We start from the raw sequence: 26,188 nt of genomic DNA, 5'->3' as shown, positions 1-26,188 counted from the left end.
GTTCGCTCGCTCGATCTCTCTCTCTCTCTCTCTCTTTCTCAGCTCAGCTCAGGCAGGCAAGGGAAACTGGCTTGTTCGTATACCGAGTGTGTGGTTGTGAACCGAGGCAAAAGTTTGGCGAACTTTTTGGTTGTGAACCGAGGTTCCACTGTATATGTGTGTGTGTATATATATATATATATATATATATATATATATATATATATATATATATATATATATATATATATATATATATATATATATATATACTAATAAAAGGCAAAGCCCTCACTCACTCACTGACTCATCACTAATTCTCCAACTTCCCGTGTAGGTAGAAGGCTGAAATTTGGCAGGCTCATTCCCTACACGTTACTTATAAAAGTTGGGCATGTTTCATTTCGAAATTCTACGCCTAATGGTCATAACTGGAAGGTATTTTTCTCCATTTACTGTAATGGAGTTGAGCTTGATGGCCGTGGAGGGCGGAGGTTCGTGTGACATCATCACGCCTCCCATGTAATCACGTGAAATGACTGTCAACGCAGTACGTAGAAAACAAGGAAGAGCTCCAAAAAGCGCTTAAGAAAACATGCATTATACAATTGAGAAGGCAGCGAAACAATAAGAAGCGAGCGAGTGACACATACAAGCATATTCATGAGTGCTGCTACTTCATAAACAAAGAACGGTATAAACCTAAAGTTTAAATTAAGTTCATAGACAGGCTGCCGCTGGCGTTTGTCATGCACACGGCTAATGCAGGATACAAGTTTAATGAGAGGACGCAGGGTATAAACGAGAGTTTTGATCACTTTGTAACTAAGTTAAAATTGCTGGTGAAGTGCTGTGCTTATGCAAATTCTGAGAGACTGTGTTTGTGGGGATTGACAGTTAAAGGCGGGTGGGAAGTCACGCCATCATCTCCCTCCCATTCATCTCATTTCGCTCTGAGCTGAGCTCGCGGCTAACGCCGTCTTCTGAAGCAACTTCGTCAGACTGCCACCAAATACTCACAGAAAAATCCACAAGTTAATACACACGCTGTCTCTAGAGTTTCTCCACACTGAATCCTCCAGGCACTACTTACAAAAGGTCACATTGATAATCGTGTTACATTATTTTTAAAATCTTTCCTTTTCTTAGCACAAGCACAGCTGAGAAGCTTCGATGCATGTGCTCCATAACGTTAAAAATAATGCATTTAATCACACTTTGCATTACAAGCAAAGGGAGCTTTTGTCAATGCATGATTTCCTGGTACACCGATTACATTGATCAGCGCATCCCGATTCATTTTACCCTCGCACCACCTTAGTTTGAGAAGAAGTATGAAAAATATGAGGTTAACACAGAAAAACAGATCACCAATTCAAGCTTTATGAATAATCGATTCGCCATCAATAATTGTTTTGGTAAAGCCATCCTCCTTCCATTTTATAATTTTTCCGCCACTAGCCATGATTAAATGAACGGTAAAAAGTAAGAGCAAAGCGAGGGTGACTTATTTAGGCAGGCATATATATGACAGCAACACTCATGACAATGTCAATCATGTTACGTTATTATTAAAATGTTTCCTTTTCTTTTCATTACTTCTTTAACACACTACTTCTCTGCTGCGAGCGCGGTTATTTTGCTATATATATATATATATATATATATATATATATATATATATGAATGACCTCCAAAGAGCTGAGACTTTTGATATCATGAACGTGTCTGCAAAACTGGGGTCTCCTGCCCAGCAAAGTCGAGCAGCCAGCACGCGTGCATAGCTGTGCCGGCCTTTGAGACGCTGACTGCGCTTCTGCCTTAAGTCAAAGTGAGCACTTTTAATTTTTCATCCTCCCCTGCGCTATAGCCCAGACAAGTGCAAACACGGGACCCCTTTTCTACACCACGGCAAAATAATATTAAGCCGATTCACACTTTCTTTTGCAAGTATACGATTATGAGGTCCTCAACTCGGATTATGAAGACACGCACACGAGTGGAGGACTGACAGTGCCATCACAGCCGATTAATGGCGGGGACGTCTCACCTGTCTACACAAGACCCACCGCGACTGTCCCCAAAAGGCGATCATAACGTCAGCGAACACATCTCTCTATACTATATAAAAGAAAAAGGCAACTTTTGTTTCTTTACACCTTTTTTCCTTTTATCCCAAACCAAAGCCTTTCTCTCTTAACACTGCAGAGGACACAAAACTAATTTTCTTTAAATGCCGATAAGGCACATTACCAGAGGCACAAATTTGAACGTTCACATAGAAAATGTAATTTCAATGTACCTGTACTTCTTAAAACGTTAATGTTTTACTGTTTAATAACTTATAGACTATAATTTATTATTTTTCCCTTGCACTCAGTGACCAAACCTATACACACACATATAGACACATACAAACATACACACAAGTATATGTATGTGTATATATATACACACACACACACACACACACACACACACACACACACATACATACACACATATATATAATTTGTGTGTGTGTATGTATGTATGTGTGTGTATATATGATGTAGATAGGTATGTATGTATGTATATATATATACTAGCAAAATACCAGCCATGCGAGAGTAGTGTGTTAAAGAAGCAATGAAAAAGAAAAGGAAACATTTTGAAAATAACGTAACATGATTGTCAATGTTATTGTTTTGTCACTGTTGTGAGTGATGAGTGTTGTTGTCATATATATATATTTACACACACACACAAACATATATATACATATCTATACATATACACATACATATACATACACACATACATACACACACATATATACACACAAATACATATATATATATATATACATACACACATACATACATACACACACATATATACACACAAATACATATATATATATATATATACATACACACACACATATATAAACATATATATACATATACATACATATCTACATATATACACACACACAGCTATTTCGTATCAGTGCAATACGCTGTTTGTTAAAATGGATAACACCCGCTCTTACGTGCAAGTCTACGTGGATATTATGAACTATCGTATTTGTTCAAGTTCTATTTAAATTTTAAATAGAAGGAATTTTTATTTAGTCGACAGAAATATCTTTGGTAGGAATGGTAAAAACAGACAGGAATATTATTCCTGAATAAATCAACTCAAACCTTAAACAACTTATAATATTTTGCTCTCCATAAAAATATATCCTGTCTAAATTATACAAGTTAGAAATAAAGTAAACATTAAAAGAACAAACATTCAAATTTCTTTACTCTTATGTAATTTTATATTTTATAAAAATAAACTTAGATTTTAAATATCCCAAAAGATTTTGCTCTCCATAAAAATATATCCTGTCAAAATTATACAAATTCAAATATGAACATGCTGCATAACAAAACCTAGAAATATAAATAAAATGTGTTCCTTTCAGCAATAACAAATCAAATCATTCAGTTGTCTTTGCTCATATGTCATTTTAGAGCTGGACGCCTGGCATCTTTTTTTGGCCACAGGTTCGTTTCTGTTTGGTGTGAGGTTCTGTGTTGTGGAGATTCTCAGGATGGATTGCAGGTGCTCATCAGTGAGGCGACTCCTGTGTGCTGTTTTGTTAGTCTTTATCACTGAGAAGAGCTTCTCACACAGATATGTGCTACCAAACATGCACAAGGTTCGAGCCGCATGTAGACGGACTTTTTTTGTTCTTCAAAGTCACCAAAGCTTTGTGCAAACTCAGTGCGCTCAGTTTATCAGCAAAGTGCGTATTTGGGAACACCGTAGTGACGACTTGGTTTAACATTACTTGGTAATAGGGAAAGTGGGGCAAGTGGTTGTGTCTCCCATAAAAGCAGCCTCAATTGAAATCACTTTGTGATTGTGCACGGTAAAAGCGTCCGCTGAAGTGTCAGATTCTTATTTAATTCTTCTGCTTTCTGTATCTTCTGCATTGCATTCAGGTCTTTCAGGTTACCCTGATGTTTTGTTTTATAGTGCCGTCTTAGATTAAATTCTGTAATTACAGCCACATTAGCTCCACAAATGAGACACACGGGTTCAGTAAACATATACTCAGCCTCCCATCGGTTTTAAAGGCTCTATTTTCAGAATCAACTTTTCTCTTCAGCATCGTGTGAGCTAGCTTCGCAATAACTTGCAGCATCTTAAGGTAGACTTGATTAACGGTAACTGTTCGGCAAGGCAGCTGAAGCGCTGCATTATGGGATCTGTAGTTTATTGTGTTACCAGCGCTTCATATACCGGGCTTTAATAACAATAATACAGTATATAAAATGATCTCGGGCGGATATAATTACACGGGCGGATGTGCCCTGCCCTTGAGTTTGACACATATGGACTAAATAGAACTTGAAAAGATATATTTTTTCAAATGTGATCGCAATTCAGATAGAGTTGACGCAAGACTACAGCCTGCATGCCTCAATAAGTCATCCTCCCTTGCCCTTACTTTTTACCGTTCATCTAATGAATACACTGAGTATGGCTTTACCAAAACAATCACTGATGGCGAATAAAGTATCCATTATTCGAGTATGTAGATCGGGTTATATATATATATACATATATATATACCAGCGTATCGCAGCGGAGAAGTAGTGTGTTAAAAAAGCTAGAAAAAGAAAAGGGAACATTTTAAAAATAACGTAACATGACTGTCAATATACAGTATTTGTTTTGTGAGTGTTACTGAGTGTTGCTGTCATCAAGGATTTGATTATCATTATTTCTTTCAATCAGGTTCGTATTTGTAGGATGTGTTGTGTTCAAGTTACATTCCGTGTTTGTCAATCGTTGTAAAGATGACAGGTTTCATTCATCGATTCGTTTCTTACTGCATCAATAAACAGCTCGTCTTCTTCTTTATCTGAGACCTGACACACTGCATGCACGGTTTTTTTACACTGTCTTCCTTTAGCGGGACATTGACTTTTTCCAACGTGTGCTTTGTTTCCGCAGTAGTTGGATTTATGAATATGCTTGTATGTATGAGACGCTTCATATTTTTGCTGCCTTTTCAATTGTGTAATTCGGTTTTGTTCAGCTCTTTGGAACTGTTGCTTTTATCTGTGCACTGCGTCAGTTCACGTGAGCCACTCGGTGTACATGCATCGAAGGTTCCCAGCTGTGCTGGTGCCATCTCGTGCTATGTCCATGGCTGTATTTAATGTTACCTTAGTCCTGGCACTTAAAACTTTCTCTCGCAGTTTCGCTGAGTTTGTGTCCCGTGAATATTTACCCGTGGCAGTTTGCTATTGGATTGCCGCTGACGGACGGCCTTATATGGGCAGGCACTAAATTACAAACGCCAGCGGCAGCCTGTCTATGAACTTAATTTAAAGTGTAGGTATACATCGTGCTTTGTTTCTGAAGTAGCAGAACTCATGAATATGGTTGTATATGTCACTCGCTCGCTTCTTATTGTTTCGCTGCCTTCTCAATTATATAATGCATGTTTTCTTCAGCGCTTTTTGAGGTCTTCCTGGTTTTCTCTGTACTGCGTGATTACGTGGGAAGCGTGATGATGTCACACGAAACTCCCCACGGCGTTGAAGCTCATCTCCATTACAGTAAATGGAGAAAAACTGCTTCCAGTTATGACCATTACACATAGAATTTCGATATAAAACCTGCCCAACTTTTGTAAGGAAGCTGTAAGGAATGAACCTGCCAAATTTCAGCCTTCCACCCACACGGGAAGTTGGAGAATTAGTGATGAGTGAGTGAGTGAGTGAGGACTTTGCCTTTTATTAGTATAGATATATATATATATATATGTGTGTATATGTAGATATGTATATAGATATGTAGATATGAAGATATGTATGTGTATATATGTATATATATATATATATATATGTGTATGTGTGTATGTGTATGTGTGTGTGTGTGTGTGTGTATATATGACAGCAGCAATCCAAGCTGTGAGAAAACAGTAAAAGGAGGCGTGTCAGACGTCGTGGTACATTTTCTGATGCAGCTACCGAAAAAAACTCTGTGACGCTGCCGCCAAATACACAAAACAATTACTTTGACAATCATGTTACATTATTTTTAAAATGTTTCCTTTTCTTTTCATAACTTCTTTAACACATGACATTGCTATGCGGGTATTTTGCTATATATATATATATATATATATATATATATATATATATATATATATATATATATTACAGCTTACACTCATAACAGTGACAAAACAATTACATTGACAATCATGTTAATGCTATTTTCAAAATGTTTCCTTTTCTTTCTCTTTCCTTCTTTAACACACTACTTCTCCGCTGCAAGCGGGTATATATAGATATATATATATATAGATATATATATATATATATAGATATATATATATATATATATATATATATATACTGTATATATATATATATATATATAGATAGATAGATAGATAGATAGATAGATAGATATGACAACAACACTCATATCAGTGACAATACAATTACATTGACAATCATGTTACTTTATTTTTAACATTTTTCCTTTTCTTTTTCATAACTTCTTTAACACACTACTTCTCCACTGTGAAGCGCGGGTATTCTGCTAGTATATATATATATATATATATATATATATATATATATATATATATAGTATATACACAGACACTTATATACATATATATATACATATCTATATATATATATATATATATATATATATATCCACATATATATATACATACATACATACATATCTATATATACTGTATATAGCAAAATCCCGCACTTCGCAGCAAACGAAGAACTGCTTTTAAATTTTTATTAAGAAGAAAAGAAAACCTTTTTAAACTGAGGGAAAATATACCAATAACTATCTGTTAAGGATCTCTTTGTATACCACGTTGTCAGTTCAGCAGTCCGGTTGTAATATGACCAAGCTTTTCACTGAGATTACTTTTGAGAATGCAATGTATAGTTTTGTCCAGGAGGAAAGCAACGTTGCCTCAAATCAATGCCAACCTTTTGTAGGGTGTGTCCCTGAGACTTATTAATTGTCTTCACGAAGCAGAGCCTTACTGGAAATTTGAGGCATTTCAATTGAAATGGGAAATCAGAGGGTATAACGGTGATGCCAGGAATACATTCAGAGCGTGGCGCTCTGCTGTTTTTTTGTGTAGCTGCCTTCACACAGCTTCTCCGCTGCTTTATAAACGAATGCCATATAAGGTCATTGTTTCTCCTTGCTTCGTGGTTCTGTACTGTTTTATTGTTTGTTTATTAACGATTCTTATAGTTATTGTGTAGCTATTCGAGACTTACTTTACTGTTCAGGTACCCATTTCCTTTATTTAATCTGCAGCTTGTATGTTATTTTTTTTTTCGTTTATTACGATTCTAATTATTTATTGAATCCCTTCTTTTACTGACTGCCTGCTCATATAAGACGCTCTGCTGTTTTTTAGTGAAACAGCCTTCACACAGCTTCTCTGCTGTTTTATAAACGAACGACATATAAAGCCATCACCTTGTCAATTGTGTAATGCGTTTTTTGAACAGGTTTGATGCATGGAAGTGATCACTTGTACTGCGTTCAGTCAGTTCACGTGAGCTGCTCTCTTGTGTGATGTTGCGATGTCCATGGGTTTATTTAATGTTAGCTAAGACCCGGCACTTAAAAGTTTCTCACTATAGCAATTTTAACTCCGTTACAAAGTGATCCAAAGTCTCGTTTATACCTCGTGTCTTCTCATTAAACTTGTATCCCGCGAATAAAGTATTCTGCATTTTTCTTCAGCGCTCTTTAGGAGCTCTTCATTTTTTTCTACGTACTGCAGTCACAGTCAGTTCACGTGATTACGTGGGAGGCGTGATGATGTCACACTCAGCTCCGCCCCCCTTGGCCATCGAGCTAACGTCCATTACAGTATATGGAGAAAAATAGGTTCCAGTTATGACCATTATGCGTAGAATTCCGAAATGAAACCTGGCCAACTTTTTTAAGTAAGCTGTAAGGAATGAACCTGTAAAATTTCAGCCTTCTACCTTCACGGGAAGTTGGAGAATTAGTCAGTGAGTGAGTCAGTGAGGGCTTTGCCTTTTATTAGTATAGATACAATAGGGGAAAGCAGAGCAATTTATAAATTACTCTACCAAGATAAAACACACAGGGAAAAAAAAAAAAAGATCCAATGCAAATATGGCATCACTAGACGCTGTTTTCTGGCAGACCTGAGTGGGTGAGAAGGCATATAGGACTTCACTAGTGTCTCCATATATGCAGGTGTTAACACACTGACTAGTCTGTAGACAAGCATCAGGAATTTAATCTTCATGCATGCTGCTACAGGGTGTCAGTGTAGTGACCTGAAGAGAGGAGTGACATGTCTGTCTTGGCCTGTTAATGGGCCACTGCATTCTGGACCATCTGCCGCAGCTTGATAGCACATGCCAGTACTCCTGTCAGAAATGAATTGCATTAGTTCCGATGTGACAAAACCCAAGCCTGGACCAGAAGTTGTGGTGCATACTCTGTCAGATAAGGTCTGATCTTGCAGATGTTGTACAGAGTGAACCTGCCTGAACGACAAAACAGTGAAATGTGGTCAGAAAAAGATATCTGCACATCAGTCACCACTTTAAGGTTGCGTACTGACTTGGCAGGTGTTAGCGACAGTGAGCCAAGCTGTACCGAGATGGGGAGTAGAACAGACTGGCTGGCCAGGATTACAAGAAGCTTGGTTTTTGCCAGGTTAAGCTGTAGCTGGTGGTCCTTCATCCAGGTTGAGATCTGTAAGACGTGCAGAAGCTCCAACTGATACCTGACTGGGTGGAGTGGTTGCTCCGAGGCGAAGGATCTGCGCTGGTATGTGCATGGTTGCTGGTTCAATTCCCTGTTACTGCCAAAAGGATCCTACTCTGCTGGGCCCTTGAGCAAGGCACTTAACCTGCAATTGCTCCAGTGGTGCACCATACAATGGCTGAGCCTGTGCTCTGAACCCAAGAGGTATGTGAAAATTAACAAATTCCTAATGAAAGAAATTGTATAGGGCAAAATAAAAAGAACAAAGGGAACGACAGGTACAGCTGTGTATCATCTGCATAGCACTGATATGAGAACCCATGGGAGTAGGTGATGGAGCCCAGCCAAGGTGGTGTTCAAAGAGAAAAGGTGAGGACCCAGCATCAATCCTCGGAGTACACTTGTGCATGTCTGCTGCTCTTTTTATCAACTTCCTTTGCCAGGGCACACTGTAGGATTGGCCCAAGATGTAGGATTCAAACCATCTGAGAGCAATCCCAATAATGCCAGTGTCCGAGGGAGAAGCAAGAAGGATCTCATGCTTGATAGTGTTGGGGAGATGGTTCTAGAAGGATCAGGACCGATGAGCTGTTAATAGCTCTAGCTAGTCATAGCTGTTTGACCCCAGATAGTGGAGCCACCTGAGTCTAGTGGTTCCTCTTGAAGCCAAACTGGTTGGTATCAAGCAATCTATACTGTACAAGGAAGGAAGAGACCTGGTTAGAAATAGCATGTTCAAGAGTTTTAGAAAGATAGGACAGGAGAGAGACAGGCCTGTAATTGATAACTTGTGATGGATCGAGTGTTCGTTTTCTGAGAAGTGAGGTTATCAGTGCCTGTTTGAAGGAAATGTGCCCGAGCTGAGTCAGGTTTCAATGACGTGTGTAATTGCAGGAATGAGTGATGGGTAGATGGTCTGAAGGAGATGAGAGGGGATGGGGTGGACAGGTAGTGGGCTTATTGGAGAGGAGGTTGGAAACATCAGTGGCAGAGAGTGGAGAGAATGTTGGGAGATGCTTGGAAGGAGGCATAATGGGTGGCAGCGAGGGTGAGAACTGACTGCTGATAGCAGTCACCCTGACCAGGAAAAAGGAGCCAAAGTCATTAGCAGATAGAGGTTGGGAGAGAGGAGGTGGTGGAGGATTAAGAAGGGAGGTGAAAGCAGAGAACACAGAGGGTGTTTTGGTGTTTCTGTTAATTCTAGTCTGATAGCTCTTTACCTTATCATTGATGGTGGCAAAAGAAAAGGATGCAAGAAGGAGACTGATACTTAACCAGGTATGGCTGGGCCTTTGGCTTCCTCCATTTCCTTTTGGCTATGCTGAGATTGGTCTGTTTATTGTGGAGCACTTTAAAAAGCCAGGAATCGGTGGGTCTTTTGCGTATAGGCCTGGAAAATTTATGACAAATTTTGTCAAGTCAGGAGGACAGAGCTGATCATAGGGGATCTGTGGCAGTGTTGGTGTTGATAGAGACGAGTGCTCAGGAGGAGGGAGAGAAGAAGAGATTATGAAAGAGAAATGGATGGAAGAGAGGGAGTGAAGGTGTCGGCAGAAGGACACATTGTGGGGAGGAGAAGAGGGATGCAGCAGAGAGAACTGACTGAAGAAGTGGTCGGACATGTGTAGAAAAGTGACATTTGTATTTCTGAGAGTACAGCTGTGTGAGAGAATGAGGTCAAGTAGACTGCCAGCCTTGTGAGTGAGTGAGTGGGTGTGGTGTGGAGCTCTGCAATATTGAAGGAGGAAAAAAGTGCAAGAAAGTCTGCCGTAGGGGGGCTGTCCAGGTGGATGTTCTGGTCTCCAAAAAATAAGTGGGCTGCGGTCATCTGAGAGGGAAGAGAGGAGTCTATCCAGGTTGTCAAGGAAGATCTTGAGTAAACCTGGGGAGCGATAACCAACTGTGGTCTTGTTAATTGGAAAATAATCAGTAATAGCATGGTATGCAGAAGTAGTGGTTATGCATACATTACTCAGAGGGATGAATTTACAGCTTTTAAATCGGAACTGGAAGTGAACGCTGGCGTTTCTGTCTGCCGCTGCTTGCCGGTGCACGAGCCCTCGTAGAACTGTTCTTTGCTGGCTGCAACCTGTGTGGGTAAGTGGAAACTTTCTCACTTATTCTCTGCTCAAGTAACTAGCTTTGATGAATAGGTGGTTGAAACTGCCCCTTGTCAATCGCTGAGTACTTGTGGAAAATCCCAGTGGTGCCTGTCTACTGGCTAACGTGTTGTTTTATTTTGGCCGAGTAGGTACATGAGGGGTACATTGCTTTGCTTCTAATCTGGAATTTGCTTGGGTGATTTCTGGAAATCTACTATGATAAACCTCAGTTGGTTGTCATGGATTATTATGTTTACTTTGCTATCTAATGCAGTCACATCTTCAAAACTAAAATATTAAAGATGAATTATATTGACTTCGAACAAACTGTGAATTGCCTGCTGATCTCCTGCTGCACCGCGGCATTCTCCAACAAGCAAAGTACGTTCACCGGGGCTCTCATCGTTGTCTTTGCCTCAGCAGGAGTAGCAGCGGGTCTATTCCTTCACTTTGGTCTGAAGGACACACTTATCCACGTATTTGTGAGCAATGAGCTAATCATAATGTGCTGATTTCTTTGGTAAAATCACCGGAATATACGTCCATAGGCGCTTTGCAATTTGGATTATTTAATACTTGATCTCTAACAAAACTCTGCTGATTAGTGATTTTATCATAAACGCTAAGATGGACGGTTTATGTCTTACGGAGACTTGGCAACATTCGGGTGATTATTTTCATCTTAATTAAGTGCTCCCTCCAGAGTTTGTCTGCATCTCCAAATCCCATTCTTCGGGGAGGGGAGGCGGTCTCTCAATAATACACCGCAAAGACCAAAAATTATCACCAATACCTCTTCCAGTGTATCCATCATTTGAACTGTTAGCTAGCAAACTCAGCGGACCTTCACCTATTATAATTGCTGTTTTATATAGACCTCCTAAACTATCAAGTGTTTTTATTACAGAACTTTTTACTGTTTTAACAACTTTGTGTGCAATGTCTACTAATGTCATTCTCTTGGGTGATTTTAACATACACTTTGATATGCCAGCTGATGCACTGACAAATCATTTTAATGAAATCTTTGACTGGTTTAATTTAATTCAATATGTCAACTTTTCGACTTATAACAAGGGTCATATTTTAGACTTAGTTTGCTGCTCTGGTATCACACCTCACAATCTTATTCCTACTGAATTACCTATCTCAGATCACAAAATGATCACATTTGATGTTAACTTGCCTCTTAATCAAAGGTTCAGCATGTAATTTCATTTCGTAATGTCAAGCTTGTAAACCCAGAGACCCTTATCGATTAATTACAATCCTTGCCTGTTTCTCCTTCCACTACCACACCATCAGAAATTTAGTAGACTTTTACAATGCTGCTGTGTCTTCTGCCTTTGATACGCTAGCTCCCTTAAAAACACGGACTGTTTCATTTATTCGCACTGCTCCCTCGTTTACATCTGAACTCTGTCAGCTCAAAGCCACGGGCCGACAGTTGGAGCGCCTAGCTAAAGAGACGGGTCTTGTTGTATACAAGGAAATGTACTCAAATCATATGTTAAAATACAAAAATGCTCTGTCTGCTGCCAAAACTGTATACTATTCTAACATTATCAATACAGGAGAGAAAAATACTGGAGCTCTTTTTTCTACAATGAAAAGGCTAATTACACCACCAGAAAATGTCGCCTACCATAACTTCTCTGTTAAATACAGTGGAACCTCCGTTCACGAACGTCTCGGTACACGTACAAATCAGTTTACGATCAAAAAGTTCGCCAAACTTTTGCCTTGGTTCACGACCACACACTTGGTATACGAACAAGCCAGTTTCCCTTTCGGTTTGTACATGTTCAGTCTCTCCCTGTGCATTTCCTGTGCAGTGAGCGAGCAAAAGAAAGAGAGCACGCCACACACACACACACACAGAGGTGCGTGAGAGAGACACACATATACACACACACACAGGCACGGGAGAGAGATAGGCACACACACACAGGCACTCCAGGCTCACGAAAGAGAGGAGGAGGGCTGGACGCATAAGGTAGAAAAAGCTTGTTTTTGTTTTCAGTCCTGTTTACAGCGATCGGTTGAAATCATGCATTGTGGCTGTGTTACTTTTTTTGGTGGTTTATTAAATTATGGATTTTTCAAATGTTCATTTTTTTTCCCTGTGCTTAAAACTCATTAAAAAAAAGTGTTTTTAGCAACTGGTTCCTAGAACTATAGTGCAAACTATTGCAGTGTTAGTTTTCTCTGTTGTTCAAGGTTTTCTCAGTGTCATTCAATGTTTTTACATTTAGTTTACTATTATGTTGTGCATTCTATGGTATAATTAACTATATTTGTGCCTAAAAACTAAAAAAATATATATTTACATACAGTTTGTATGGTCTGGAACGGATTAATTGTATTTACATACAATCCTATGGTTCAAATTGCTTTGGTTCCACTGTACTGCTGCACTTTTTTGGATTTCTTCAACTCAAAAATTGAAAAAATCCACCAGCAACTTGCTTCCTTTATTTCTGCAGAAAATGACATACTCTCCACTATCATCCATATTCCCTTGCCAACTACCCTATTCTGAGATTTTAGTTTACCAGCTGAAAATATCTTGGAGCTTATAACAAAATCTAATTCTTCCACATGCCAGTCAGATCCAATACCTACAAGCTTTGTTAAGTCACATATTTCCCCCATGATAACTGCTATAGTTTACTCTTCCCTTACTACAGGTACAGTCCCCATCTCACTAAAAACAGACTCAATTACTCCAATTCTGAAAAAACCTGGTTTAGACCCAAATATCTTTAACAATTATCTGCCTATTTCAAATGTTCCCTTTATATCAAAAGTTCTCGAAAAGATAGTGACTTCCCAACTCCAGTCCCATCTTTCAAAAAAAATAACCTTTTTGAACAGTTTCAATCTGGGTTTCGTCCTAAACACAGCACAGAAACTGCCCTGGTCAAAATCGCAAATGATCTTCTCCGGGCAGCTGACATGAAACTTTTATCAATTCTTCTGCTTCTTGACCTCAGCTCCGCAATTGACACCATATCCCATCAGATACTTTTGAAACAACTAGCTAGTTTTGGAGTCTGTGGCCTTGTCCTCCAGTGGTTTTCTTCCTACCTTACTTATAGGAAGCAATTTGTTCAAATAAACGGCTTTAAATCTGAGAACTCTGGGAGTTCCGCAGGGTTCTGTTTTGGAGCCGCTTCTTTTTCTCATTTATATCTTCCCAATAGGTAATATCTTCCAGCACCGTGGTATTAAATTTCATTGTTACGCTGATGACACACAGCTATATCCATCCACTAAATCCACTTCTGTTTTTTTCCTCCAGATACTCTTACAGCATGTCTCCAAGACATAGATATGGATGACTCACAATTTTCTCCAACTAAACTGCAGTAAAACTGAGGTGCTCCTCAGTGGCTCTAAATCTACACTTGCTAAGGTTAACCATTGTTCTATTTTAATTAACAATATTAACACAAACATCCATCCATCCATCCATTATCCAACTCACTGTATCCTAACTACAGGGTCACGGGGGTCTGCCGGAGTCAATCCCAGCCAACACAGGGCGCAAGGCAGCAAATAAACCCCGGGCAGGGTGCCAGCCTACCGTAGATTAACACAAGCACCTCTTCCCAAGTTAAGAGCCTGGGCATCATTCTAGACAATATTCTCTCTTTTTTTCTCCGATATAAATAACATTTCTCTGACTACCTTCTTCCATCAAAAACTTATCCATCGCTTACAAAATTCTGCTGCCAGGATAATAACCTGTTCTAAATCCACTGAACATATTACGCCTATTCTCTCTCAACTTCACTGGCTCCCTGTTAACTACAGAATACAATACAAAGTACTGCTCTTAACATTTAAAGCTCTCCACAACCTTGCTCCCTCCTACCTCACTGATCTCCTACAAACTTGCACTCCCTCTCGTTCACTCAGATCCTCATCTGCAGCTCTAATTTCTGTACCACACATCAAACTCTGTTCTATGGGAGCTCGAGCATTCTCTCATAGTGCTCCTTAACTCTGGAATTCTATTCCTTCTCATATACGTCAGCTTGATTCAATAGCACATTTTAAAACTACCCTCAAAACCTATCTTTTCAAATTGGCATACCAATTGTGAATTTTGCACTTGTCACACACATACGAGTAGGAGGCAGCTAAAGGGTCTGAGTAAGTGTAATAAAACATCCGACCAGGGGGTGGCTGAGTGCGCTGACTGTCTTTCTCAGTTACCTACAGACCTTTCCTGGGAAATCCTACAAGGTTTCGGCGCTTCAGAAAACGTCCCTTCCGGAGGCAGCCCCTTTGCTGACGTCACTCCTGAGCCGGGCCCCTTTGCTGACGTCACTCCTGAGCCGGGCCTCTTTGCTGACATCACTCCTGAAGCCGGCTCCTTTGCTGATGTCACTTCTGGTTCTGGCCATTTTGATGACATCATCTCCTCTACAGGCCTTTAAAGCTTCCATCTTGGGCTACTATAGTCAGTTCTGTTTTGGACTCTTATATGTACATCGTGCTACTTATTTCAACCCTTTTGCAGCTGGGAAAAACAATATACTGGTGGCTGCCCCAAACCTTTATGGTGTCTTGGACTCTTGCTACAACTGTTACTGCCTGTTATCTATGTTTGTTTGCTAGTTATTGCTTTTTGATTTATCATTCTCTTGTTTTTATTTTACTAATGTTGTTTAATTTTATTGTAAGGTGACCTTGACTGCTAAGAAAGGCACCTATTAAATAAAATGTATTATTATTATTATTAAGAGTAGCTGTTCCCGTCACCCCTACCAGTGGAGTGGCAGAAGTTAAAAGCAGAGAAAAGTGCAGTCAGTGTTACCATATTTTCTGTTCAAATCTATTTCTCTGTTGGAGCCACCACTTGGAGACCCCTTTTGGTGGTGAATGCTAAAATAAAGTCTGCTTTGTTGACCGCCAACTGGCAGTTCCACAGGCTAAATGAGAAGAGAGTATCTGAAGTGGTGGCTTGACACAGCAGACGAAGGTTGTCAAGGTTTCTCCCTCTGCTGCTAAAGGGCAAGAGAAATGTCTTGTGTTGTTAACAAGAATTATTGTTGACACATGCTGAAAACTATATTGAAAGGAAAGCAAAACACAGTACCTCGGTTAAGTACGAGTGTGCCTTTCCTTGTCCAGTGTCCTTGGTCAATTTGACTCACACAGGTAGACTTGGTGTTTACATGACGAGGGCTGATGCTTGCACACTAGCAGTTTCCTTAAGTAGGAAGCAGTGCAGTAAGCCGGGCTGCGAGTCACGAACCAATTAGCAGCACAAAGCAATTTACAGCACTTGGTAAACTGAACTAAACTATGCAGTAGCAGGCAAACAAAGTGACGCGGGTCAATAGCTAGATTTAAAGAACAACTATCAGCAGTAAAATCAACTTAATTACAATAATAACTAAGTACAGAGAACTATTTAAAAAGCACAAGTACAAGTCACTAATAGAAACCCAAACCTGAAGACATTTACCTCTACCAAAACAGAACCTAGGAATCCAGAGGTTGCCTGTAATCAACAGAAATTGACACCTGTACAAATTGTTTGCTTCAGCTTGCTGCAGAACATCTGTAGGTTGTAACTACAGTCAGTCCCCGGGTTACATATGAGATAGGGACTGTAGGTTTGTACTTAATTTGAATTTGTATCTAAGTCAGAACAGGTACGTAATTTAATAAATGCTATTGTTGACCGACTATAACCAAGTGCTCTGCCAATGAATGATGGAGTTTCACCTCTTTTATTATTTCTACTTTATTTTCAATGGTGATGGTTTTTCTCTTCTTTACTGTATCGCCAGCACTTGCATCAGATTTATGTTTCAGAGACATTGTTGAAGGGTGAAGACAAAAGATTAAGATGAGCTCTTCTGCACAGCACTGTACACGCTATCACAGCAGGAAGGCACCAGTTGTCAACACGTCAGATGTACTGACAAGAGACAACTTCCTGCTATGTACGTAACAGCACAAGCAGGCTTGCTATTGAGAATGAATGGTGGCATCGAGGGGCGGTTCATTACCAGCCCACCTCGCAGTCACCTACACTACAGTGTGCTGCCTGCAGCGTCTGCCGACCGAGAACGAACACGGTGCAGCCAAAGGCAGGTTGTGAATCGCCCCCATTCAATAAGCAACCATCCAATGCACACTACAATGCTACCCACTGCCGCTCCGTTCAGCCACAACAGCTTGCACCATTAATTGGCCACCCACCGAGAACAAATGGGGCAGCCGTGTGTGGTGGGCGGGCAGTGAAACCGCTTGCTGCCAGAAGCTGCCCGAGGGACACTACACGGCACAAACAGCGAAATCGCCTCCAGCCTCCATCCAGCCACCGCTTGCAGCATTACCAGCCACCCACCAAGAATGAACGGGCAGCCATGTGTGGTGGGCGGGCAGTGAAACCGGTTGCCGCCAGGACCCGCCCGAGGGACACTACACTGCGCGAGCAGTGAAATCGCCCCCCTCCAGCCTCCGTCTAGCCATCGCTTACAGAATTACCAGCTGCCCACCGAGAACGAACAAAGCAGCTGTGTGTGGTGGGATGGTAGTGAAATCGCTTGCCGCCCAAGCATTTCACCTTATTAAATTTTACGAAAAATTAGAAAAACCCTAAAATGTTTGACTGGTAAGTAGTATTATATTTTGGCAATCATGTATATAGAATAAAAGTTGTAAAAATAATAGTAAAGGACAAGCAAAGCAGTAAAAGTTTATTAAAAAAAGAGAGCAGATTTCAAGGCTGTATACAAACACAACCAAAATACAATACAATTTATTTTTGTATAGCCCAAAATCGCACAATAAGTGCTGCAATGGGCTTTAACAGGCCCTACCTCTTGACAGCCTGCCAGCCTTGACTCTAAGAAGACAAGGAAAAACAAAACCCTTGTAGGGAAAAAATGGAAGAAACATTGGGAAAGGCAGTTCAAAAAGAGACCCTTTTCCAGGTAGGTTGGGCGTGCAGTGGGTATCAAAAAGAAGGGGGTCAATAGTATACACAGTACAGAACAAATCCTCAATACAGTATAAAAAATAAAAAGTTTACAAGCATGGAGCAGAATTTAACAGTGGGTGATATCCCATAATATGATTTGGATTTGTTTACAGTCCTGAAGACCTCAGCCATCAAGCTGCCTCCCATATTTAGCCATTCCACAGTTTAATCAGTGCTTGGCCAGCCAATCCGATGAAAGGACCCCTCTACCCCATGATTCCTGCGATCCTCCATCAGGGATGACTTTACCTAAGGCTAGCAGAACAACTTGGCAGGTGAGCCGTGGCACCAAGTGCCACATTTGAGTACCGAGAAGAGAAACAGAATAAGTGTGGGTTAGTAACAAATTATAACTATCATGTTACTTATGTTTTAGTGCTAATGACTAACAACAGAGATGCAGTATGTACAGTTAATCAGCAGCACTAGTCAGGATATGCTGAACTGAAGTAGTGAGTCTTCAGCCAGGATTTAAAAGCTGAGACCGAAGGGGTATCTCTTACAGTAGCAGGCAGACCATTCCACAGTTGAGGGGCCCTGTAACTAAAAGCTTAACCTCCCTGTTTCCTGAAGAGGCATTAGCTCTCTTGGAAATGTGTTCTTTTTAAATTGCGGCATATTAAGTAACTAAACAATATAGTAATATACCAGAAAAGGCAATATCCCTCCCATCGTGATTACGGCGGTACAAGAATCATATGAGAAAAAATATACTTTAGCTTACATTTACTGATGGTTATCGCGTTTACAGACGGGAGGCATATGGACAGACTTTATCCAGGTGGGAATCTGGATCAACACAGGCTGACATTTCTCGTCCCCACGCTGGGAGGTTTTTCGGAACTTTGCGACACGTGCCCCAAAGGGTCTGGCTGTTGTCCAAGCCTTTTATACTGTTCTTCTTCAACTTGCCGGTCCTTTCTGTCTCCAAACAAGGGCAGGAAAGGGCTGAACTCCTCCTCCACAAAATACAGAAATATCATAGTGCTTACATGCCAGTTCTCATTCTCCCAACAAGGAAATAAAACTTTGTACTGACAGAGGACAGAAATACACTATTCTGTGTTTAAGCTGACTATACAATCCTCCAGTTGTCTTTGGCTATCTAATCCAATGCTTGGCTAGCAATTCTAACTGCTGAGCCCCTGTGTGCCAAATTTAACATGCACATGTGAATAAATCCATACTAGTGAGCATAGAGACAGTGACAATAATATTAAAGAAAAATGTAGTATAACAAGCCACCCTTTGTCACTGGATCTGTGACAAAAACAATACTTGAAGTTATATCTACAAAGCAAAAGGTACTTGATCCCCCGTCACAGTGTAGACATTTCAAGACCATTTGTGGAAATGTGAGATGTAGTACCACTATAGCTTCTGTACCATTCATGTAAAACCAGCGTAAACATGGACAAACAGTTACATTTAACATGGTGTTACCAAGTAGTGATCAATGTATCTCATCAATGGTGTTAGTGGAAATTTTTGCCCTGTTATTTCTTACATAGTCTGTGTTGTATCTATATACAGTATTACTGAATTCATTCAGTGGGTGTCATAGCATCAGATTGTATTATAATCCTATATAGCATCTTGATGGATTAGATTATCCTTTGGCACTCCTATCATTTCTTGCTTCAATATGTCGCTATATGTGCCCCACCCTTTGGTGTCTGATCCCTTTATGAGTTACAATAGTGGTAACATAACTCAGATGCTATTCTAGCTTCAATTGCTATGATTATTAATTGTTCTTAACTAGTATTATTGCATAATTGTTCGTTCACTATCTTTTATCCTCCCCAACTTCACTATCAGATGTTCTATTCCAAGTTAAAAAATGTACAAGTTCACTTCATTGATAAATCATGCATATCCTCATACCTTTGAGCCCTTCTTATAATAGTTTGAAGTATATTCCTAGGCTTGCTATATATATGCCTTGTCCAACCCAGTGGTTTGTTAACAAAGTCTCTTTCTTAGTGGCTTTGCAGATTGGTAGATTTGCAGATCCTTCTGAACAAATTGTGACTGCTTCAAGACACTAAAGTTTTTTGTTACTGGAACAGAAAATTAAACAGTCCTTTTGCCATTAGGGAACTCATGAGCTTTACACATGGTGACTGTCCCTTTTTAGCAGAGGCACATTTCCCTCTAGGCTTGCACTGTATTCAGTGGTCATTCATAGGAGACTTCAACAGCTGTTACCTCACCTCAGTGGCTACAGCCCGTCCCTGCCAGAGTCCATAAAACTTGTTTTAGTAGCAAAAATGTCTGCTCACGTCATGGTATCAAATTTGAGTAGCTGGACTTGCAATCTTTCTTTAGTTCTTCACTCCGTTCCCTCTGGAAGAGCAAGTGTTTCTTCGCCAGCTATTCTCAGGTATGTGCAGCAGTCAAAAAGTCATTAGTGCAATACAGTCTCTTTAATTCTTCAATTATGTGTGTACCACCGTTTTCTTCATTGATAAAACTTTACCACTGAATGGAGAGGCTTTAACCACTAAATTGAGTGGCCAAACTAAAATACTTGCTAGGCTAAGTAAAGAAGGGTGCAAGGTAGAGCAAATACATAACATAAAGCAATTATTTCCCAATCATATGTATCATACAAATGCAGCATTATGAATGACAATTCTAGACCCGCAGCTCAGTCTCATAAAATAACAGTAAGAAATAGATTAATACATTTAAACTAGGCTAGTGACAATGTTTCTTCAGTTGGATCATACATTACACAAAATTAACACATTGCCTCAGTTATCCAAGTGTCTTAAATTATAACAGGATGTTACATATTTGAATTTAAATGTTTGTAAGATTTTACAACAGTTCATATAGACTAATGGTTCTAATGTATAACTGAATAATCAATTTAGCTATGTGCATTATCACTGAGCATTAACTTAATACATTGATGCAATAACAACTCTTCCTAAAATTAATCACTTACAGAGACAAATCAATACATGTATTTCAATTCTAATACATTTTGTAATTACTGAAATGATAATAATAATCATTTGTTATACATCAAAATATGTAAACCCTCTAGACTGTTTTTTCATGAAGACTAAGAGAAAGAAATCAGTCTAGTGTTCATTTGTTTGCATTTTTTCATTTAAACATTTAACACTTGCACTAAATCAGCATGCAAGAAAATTATTCCAATAGCTGCTGTTCATTATTTTATTATTGATAAATATTCACTATCCTTCGATTAGATTATTTCTAATTGCTCTGCCCAAACTTGATATTAAGCTATTTTTTGCAACTTGTATAGAAACATCCATCCATCCTCTTCCGCTTATCCGAGGTCGGGTCGCGGGGGCAGCAGCTTAAGAGAGGCCCAGACTTCCCTCTCCCCGGCCACTTCTTCCAGCTCTTCCTGGAGAATCCCAAGGCGTTCCCAAGACAGCCGGGAGACAGTCCCTCCAGCTTGTCCTGGGTCTTCCCCGGGGCCTCCTCCCGGTTGGACATGCCCGGAACACCTCACCAGGGAGGCGTCCAGGAGGCATCCTGATCAGATGCCCGAGCCACCTCATCTGACTCCTCTCGATGCGGAGGAGCAGCGGCTCTACTCTGAGCCCCTCCCGGATGACTGAGCTTCAATGGACCAACACCAGCAGATGACATGGCACCCCAAACCATCACTGACCGGAAACTTTACACTGGACCTCAAGCAACGTGGATTCTGTGCCTCTCCTCTCTTCCTCCAGACTCTGGGTCCTTGATTTCCAAAGGAAATGCAAAATTTACTTTCATCAGAGAACATAACTTTGGACCACTCAGCAGCAGTCCAGGCGAGACGCTTTTGACGCTGTCTCTTGTTCAAGAGTGGCTTGACACAAGGAATGCGACAGCTGAAAGCCATGTCTTGCATATGTCTGTGCGTGGTGGTTGTTGAAGCACTGACTCCAGCTGCAGTCCACTCTTTGTGAATCTCCCCCACAGTTTTGAATGGGTTTTGTTTCACAATCCTCTCCAGGGTGTGGTTATCCCTATTGCTTGTACACTTTTTTCTACCACATCTTGTCCTTTCCTTCGCCTCTCTATTAATGTACTTGGACGCAGAGCTCTGTGAACAGCCAGCCTCTTTAGCAATGACCTTTTGTGTCTTGCCCTCCTTGTGCAAGGTGTCAATGGTTGTCTTTTGGACAACGGCAGTCTTCCCCATGATTGTATAGCCTACAGAACTAGACTGAGAGACCATTTAAAGGCTTTTGCAGGTGTTTTTAGTTAATTAGCTGATTAGAGTGTGGCACCAGGTGTCTTCAATATTGAACCTTTTCCCAATATTCTAATTTTCCAAGATACTGAATTTGGGACTTTCATTAGTTGTCAGTTATAATCATCAAAATTAAAAGAAATAAACATTTGAAATACATCAATCTGTGTGTAATGAATGAATCCAATATACAAGTTTCACTTTTTCAATGGAATTACTGAAATAAATCAACTTTGTCTAATTTTAACTTTTCTAATTTTATGACGGGTACCTGTGTATATACATATATATATATATATATATATATATATATATATATATATATATATATATATATATATATATATATATATATATATATATATATATATATATATACATATATATATATATATATATATATATATATATACATATATATATATATATATATATATATATATACATATATATATATATATATATATACATATATATATATACATATATATATATATATATATATATATACATATATACATATATATATATGGCAAAGGCTGTGAATACTTATGTACATGTGCTTTCTCAATTTTTTTATTTTTAATAAATTTGCAAAAATCTCAAGTAAACTTTTTTACGTTGTCATTATGGGGTGTTGTGTGTAGAATTCTGAGGAAAAAATTTATTTGATCTATTTTGGAATAAGGCTGTAACATAACAAAATGTGGAAAAAGTGAATACTTTCCAGATGCACTGTGTGTGTGTGTGTGTGTGTGTGTGTATATATATATATATATATATATATATATATATATATATATATATATATATATATATATATATATATATATATATATATATATATATATATATATATATATATATATATATATATAATAATGTATGCATGTGCTGCATATGTATGTGTGTATATATATATATATATGTATGTATGTATGTATGTATGTATGTATTATATATATATATATATATATATATCTATATATATAGTACATTTTGAATTATTTCTAATAATCCTTGCATTGCTGACTGGCCTTGATGGTGCCGTTCCATGGCCTATCTTGCACAAATACCTGTTCCCACAGTTGTCCCTCGCTGCACTTTCATTCTGTTGTCCAAGACTGGAATAAGCACTGATAGAGAATGACTGTTTCAAATTTGTCTAAGATCTTCTTCAGCACAAAGTGATGAAGTGTGTGTGACTGTGAGGGATTGTAAATGTAACATTTTTCAGTGGTTATTGTCTAGATGTGTACAGTATAGAGACATTAATTCACATTTTTTGTGGTGAGAAATCTTAGATGGCTGAAAGGTTTGCCACAGAGGGATGACGCACACATCTGTTCTCCTGTTAAAATGGCTGAAGCGCACTCTGACTTTTTCATTTATCTGTACATTTTTGGTGACTTTTTTTTCATAGTAAAATTTTAGTCTACTTATTTGCTAAAGGCTTTATGTTGGTTTATCTAGTCTCTTTGTAAGGCTGATGTCAGTTTTCTTTTCAAATATCATGTTTATTTTTGGTTTAATGTCTTTTTTTTATTTATATTTTATACAGATGCCCACTTAGAAGACAGAACTATGACTATGCTATGTACCTTTTAACTGTATTATATCATGAATCATGGGTAAGTGTTCTTTCAATTTTTGCGACATTGAAGTTTTAAACTATCATGTTCTAACTTAATTGCACTGAAAAAATAAACTATAATAAAACCATTGGTGATTGAATTTGTTCCTAATGAAACAATACATATGTAGTAGTTCTTAAAACCAGAATCTGTAAATAGAGTTAATGTTCCTTAGGGCTAATGTTCCTTTATGTTGGTATATTTTTCACTTTTATGAATATTGAATTGTAGTATCAAATGACAGGTAGTATGCCTTTTTTCAGTGCATGAAAGAAGTTAACTTTTAAGAGTGTACTGTTTGTAATAAACAGCATTTTAACTGGAGGACACTATTTACTTTAACTGAAAATTAATGTCTAATCTGGGTCAACATGTGAAGTACAGTTGATTCAGAAAGTATTCAGATCCCTTCACTTTCTGCTCACTTTATTGTGATGTAGATTTCCTTTTAAATAGAAAAATGTGACATTTGTGTCAGTCAGTCTGTACTCAGTAACCCATAATGACATAGTGAAAATATATTTTCAGAAACATTTGCACATTTATTAAAAATTAAAACTGAAATATCTTTTTATACATATTCAGATTCTGAACTTCGTTGGAGTCTGCCTGTAGAAAATTTAATTGATAGGACATTTTAGAAAAGCACACACTTAATATTTGTATGGTCATCCAATTCAAGCTGCATGTCAGGAGAAAAAACAAGCCAAGATGTCCAAGCAAAACTTTGAACTAATAAAAACTTTTATTACAAGCCCAGACAGAACTGCTACAATTAATTGTGATTAATCATAAATCAGCAGAAGAGTATAAAACCATGTATAAAGCTTTGGGTAGTCCTAGGAGATGAGTGGCCTATTTAATTTTACAGTTAAAGTTTGGAACCCCTACGGCTCTTCCTAGAGTTAGTTGGCTTTTCAGTCAAACTGAATAAATGGGCAAGAAGGGCCTTGGTCCTGTAGGTGACAAACAATCCAAGAGTCACTCTAACAGAGCTTCATAAGTCCTCTGCTGAGACTGGAGAACCTGTCGGAAGGACGGCCATCTTGGCTGTACTCCATGAATCAGATGTTTTTAGAAGAATGGCTAGACAGAAGCCACTTTTGAGTAAAAGACGCAAGACCGCCATCTTGGAATTTGGTATTTAAAGGGCCCCTTTCTGGTGAGACAAATTGCATCTGTTTGAGGCATAACTCCAAGCACTGTGTTTGGTGAAGCCTTCCGATGGCATCATCATGCTATGGAGGCACTTCATAGCAGTAGGGAACAGGTCAGAATTGACACACCACCAGATAAAATCTGTAAGGAAACCTGAAGATGGCAGTTTACAGAAGCTTCCCAACCAATCTAACAGGGCTCTAAAGGATCTACAAGGAAGAACAGGAGAAGGCCTTAACACTTCTATGAATGACAGATTTCAGGTTTTGATTTTTTTAATTATTTGCAAACCTTTTGAAAAGATGCTTTGACTTTTTCATTGTGGGTTGAGTTTAAACTGATGGGCAAAAATGGCATATTTATCCATTTGCAAGTAAGTCTACAACATCAACTGAGCAGAAAGTGAAGGGACCTGAATACATTTGAGCCCACTGTATCTTATTCCCTCCTCCAAACTAGTAAATATGAAGATGTATTGTTCTAAACAATAATGATTGAAATGTCTCTTTGTTTAAGCTACCTTTCCTTGTAACAATATCATGTTGTTCTTTACTTGATCTAATTCATTAGCCACTGCAACATGGATATTTGATCTTGTGGTGATAACCACTGAATATTTATTGTGACTCAGATGCATAGTGAAAGCCTTTTTTTAACCTATCAGCTGCATTATAAATTTTTCAGAGTAGCATCAATCATTGGCAATTGTCTTTGAGGTCAGCCTGATATGTTTGATTTTCCAAGATCAATGGAATCCTTTTTGAACAGCACTGGTGAAAGACTGTCTAAACTGTGACTTAAATATGGCTCGCATTTGTCTGACTTCTTTAGGAAGGAGAAAAAGAGTACCAAGTTTTTAATTTCTGTTTTATTATTTTGTGTTTTCTGCAAAATGTAACTAATCTCAAACTTGACAAACTGTACACTTATGTGAGAAATGTAAATGATAGCTATAAAGCAATTCATGTGGCAAAGACAGGCTTAATTGATTTAGATAACTCATGAAGGAGTATTTAAGTTCAAGCTGCTTCTTTTTCCCTTTTATCCCAGTTTTTCTATCTGTCATGTGATACCATATAAAAATGAAAGATAGTTGATAGTATCTTAATTGGCACAAAAACATTACATGCCCAAAAAACACAATTTACTGTAGGTGTAATTGAAATTCAATCTTCTTGTAACTGATCACCATTCTCTGGATTTCAAAAAATATATACAGGTAGTCCTCAAGTTACGCACATCCGACCAATGACTTACGAACGGGCTGCAGCTG

General features: G+C 38.7%; 1 protein-coding gene across 2 annotated transcripts in view; it reads left to right on the top strand.

The window, feature by feature from the left end:
• Positions 1 to 26,188, top strand: part of mrps35 (mitochondrial ribosomal protein S35) — a 223,212-nt gene that overhangs the window by 135,798 nt on the left and 61,226 nt on the right. For both annotated transcript variants that reach the window (XM_039769970.1, XM_039769971.1), the window contains one exon: positions 23,685 to 23,754. In XM_039769970.1, coding sequence (XP_039625904.1) covers positions 23,685 to 23,754 — 70 coding nt within the window. The remainder of the gene's footprint in view (positions 1 to 23,684; positions 23,755 to 26,188) is intronic.

Source organism: Polypterus senegalus, chromosome 11, assembly GCF_016835505.1.
Source record: "Polypterus senegalus isolate Bchr_013 chromosome 11, ASM1683550v1, whole genome shotgun sequence".
Taxonomy (NCBI): Eukaryota; Metazoa; Chordata; class Cladistia; order Polypteriformes; family Polypteridae; genus Polypterus; species Polypterus senegalus.
Note: the sequence above shows the minus strand (reverse complement) of the source record. Positions and strands in the feature narration are given on the sequence as shown.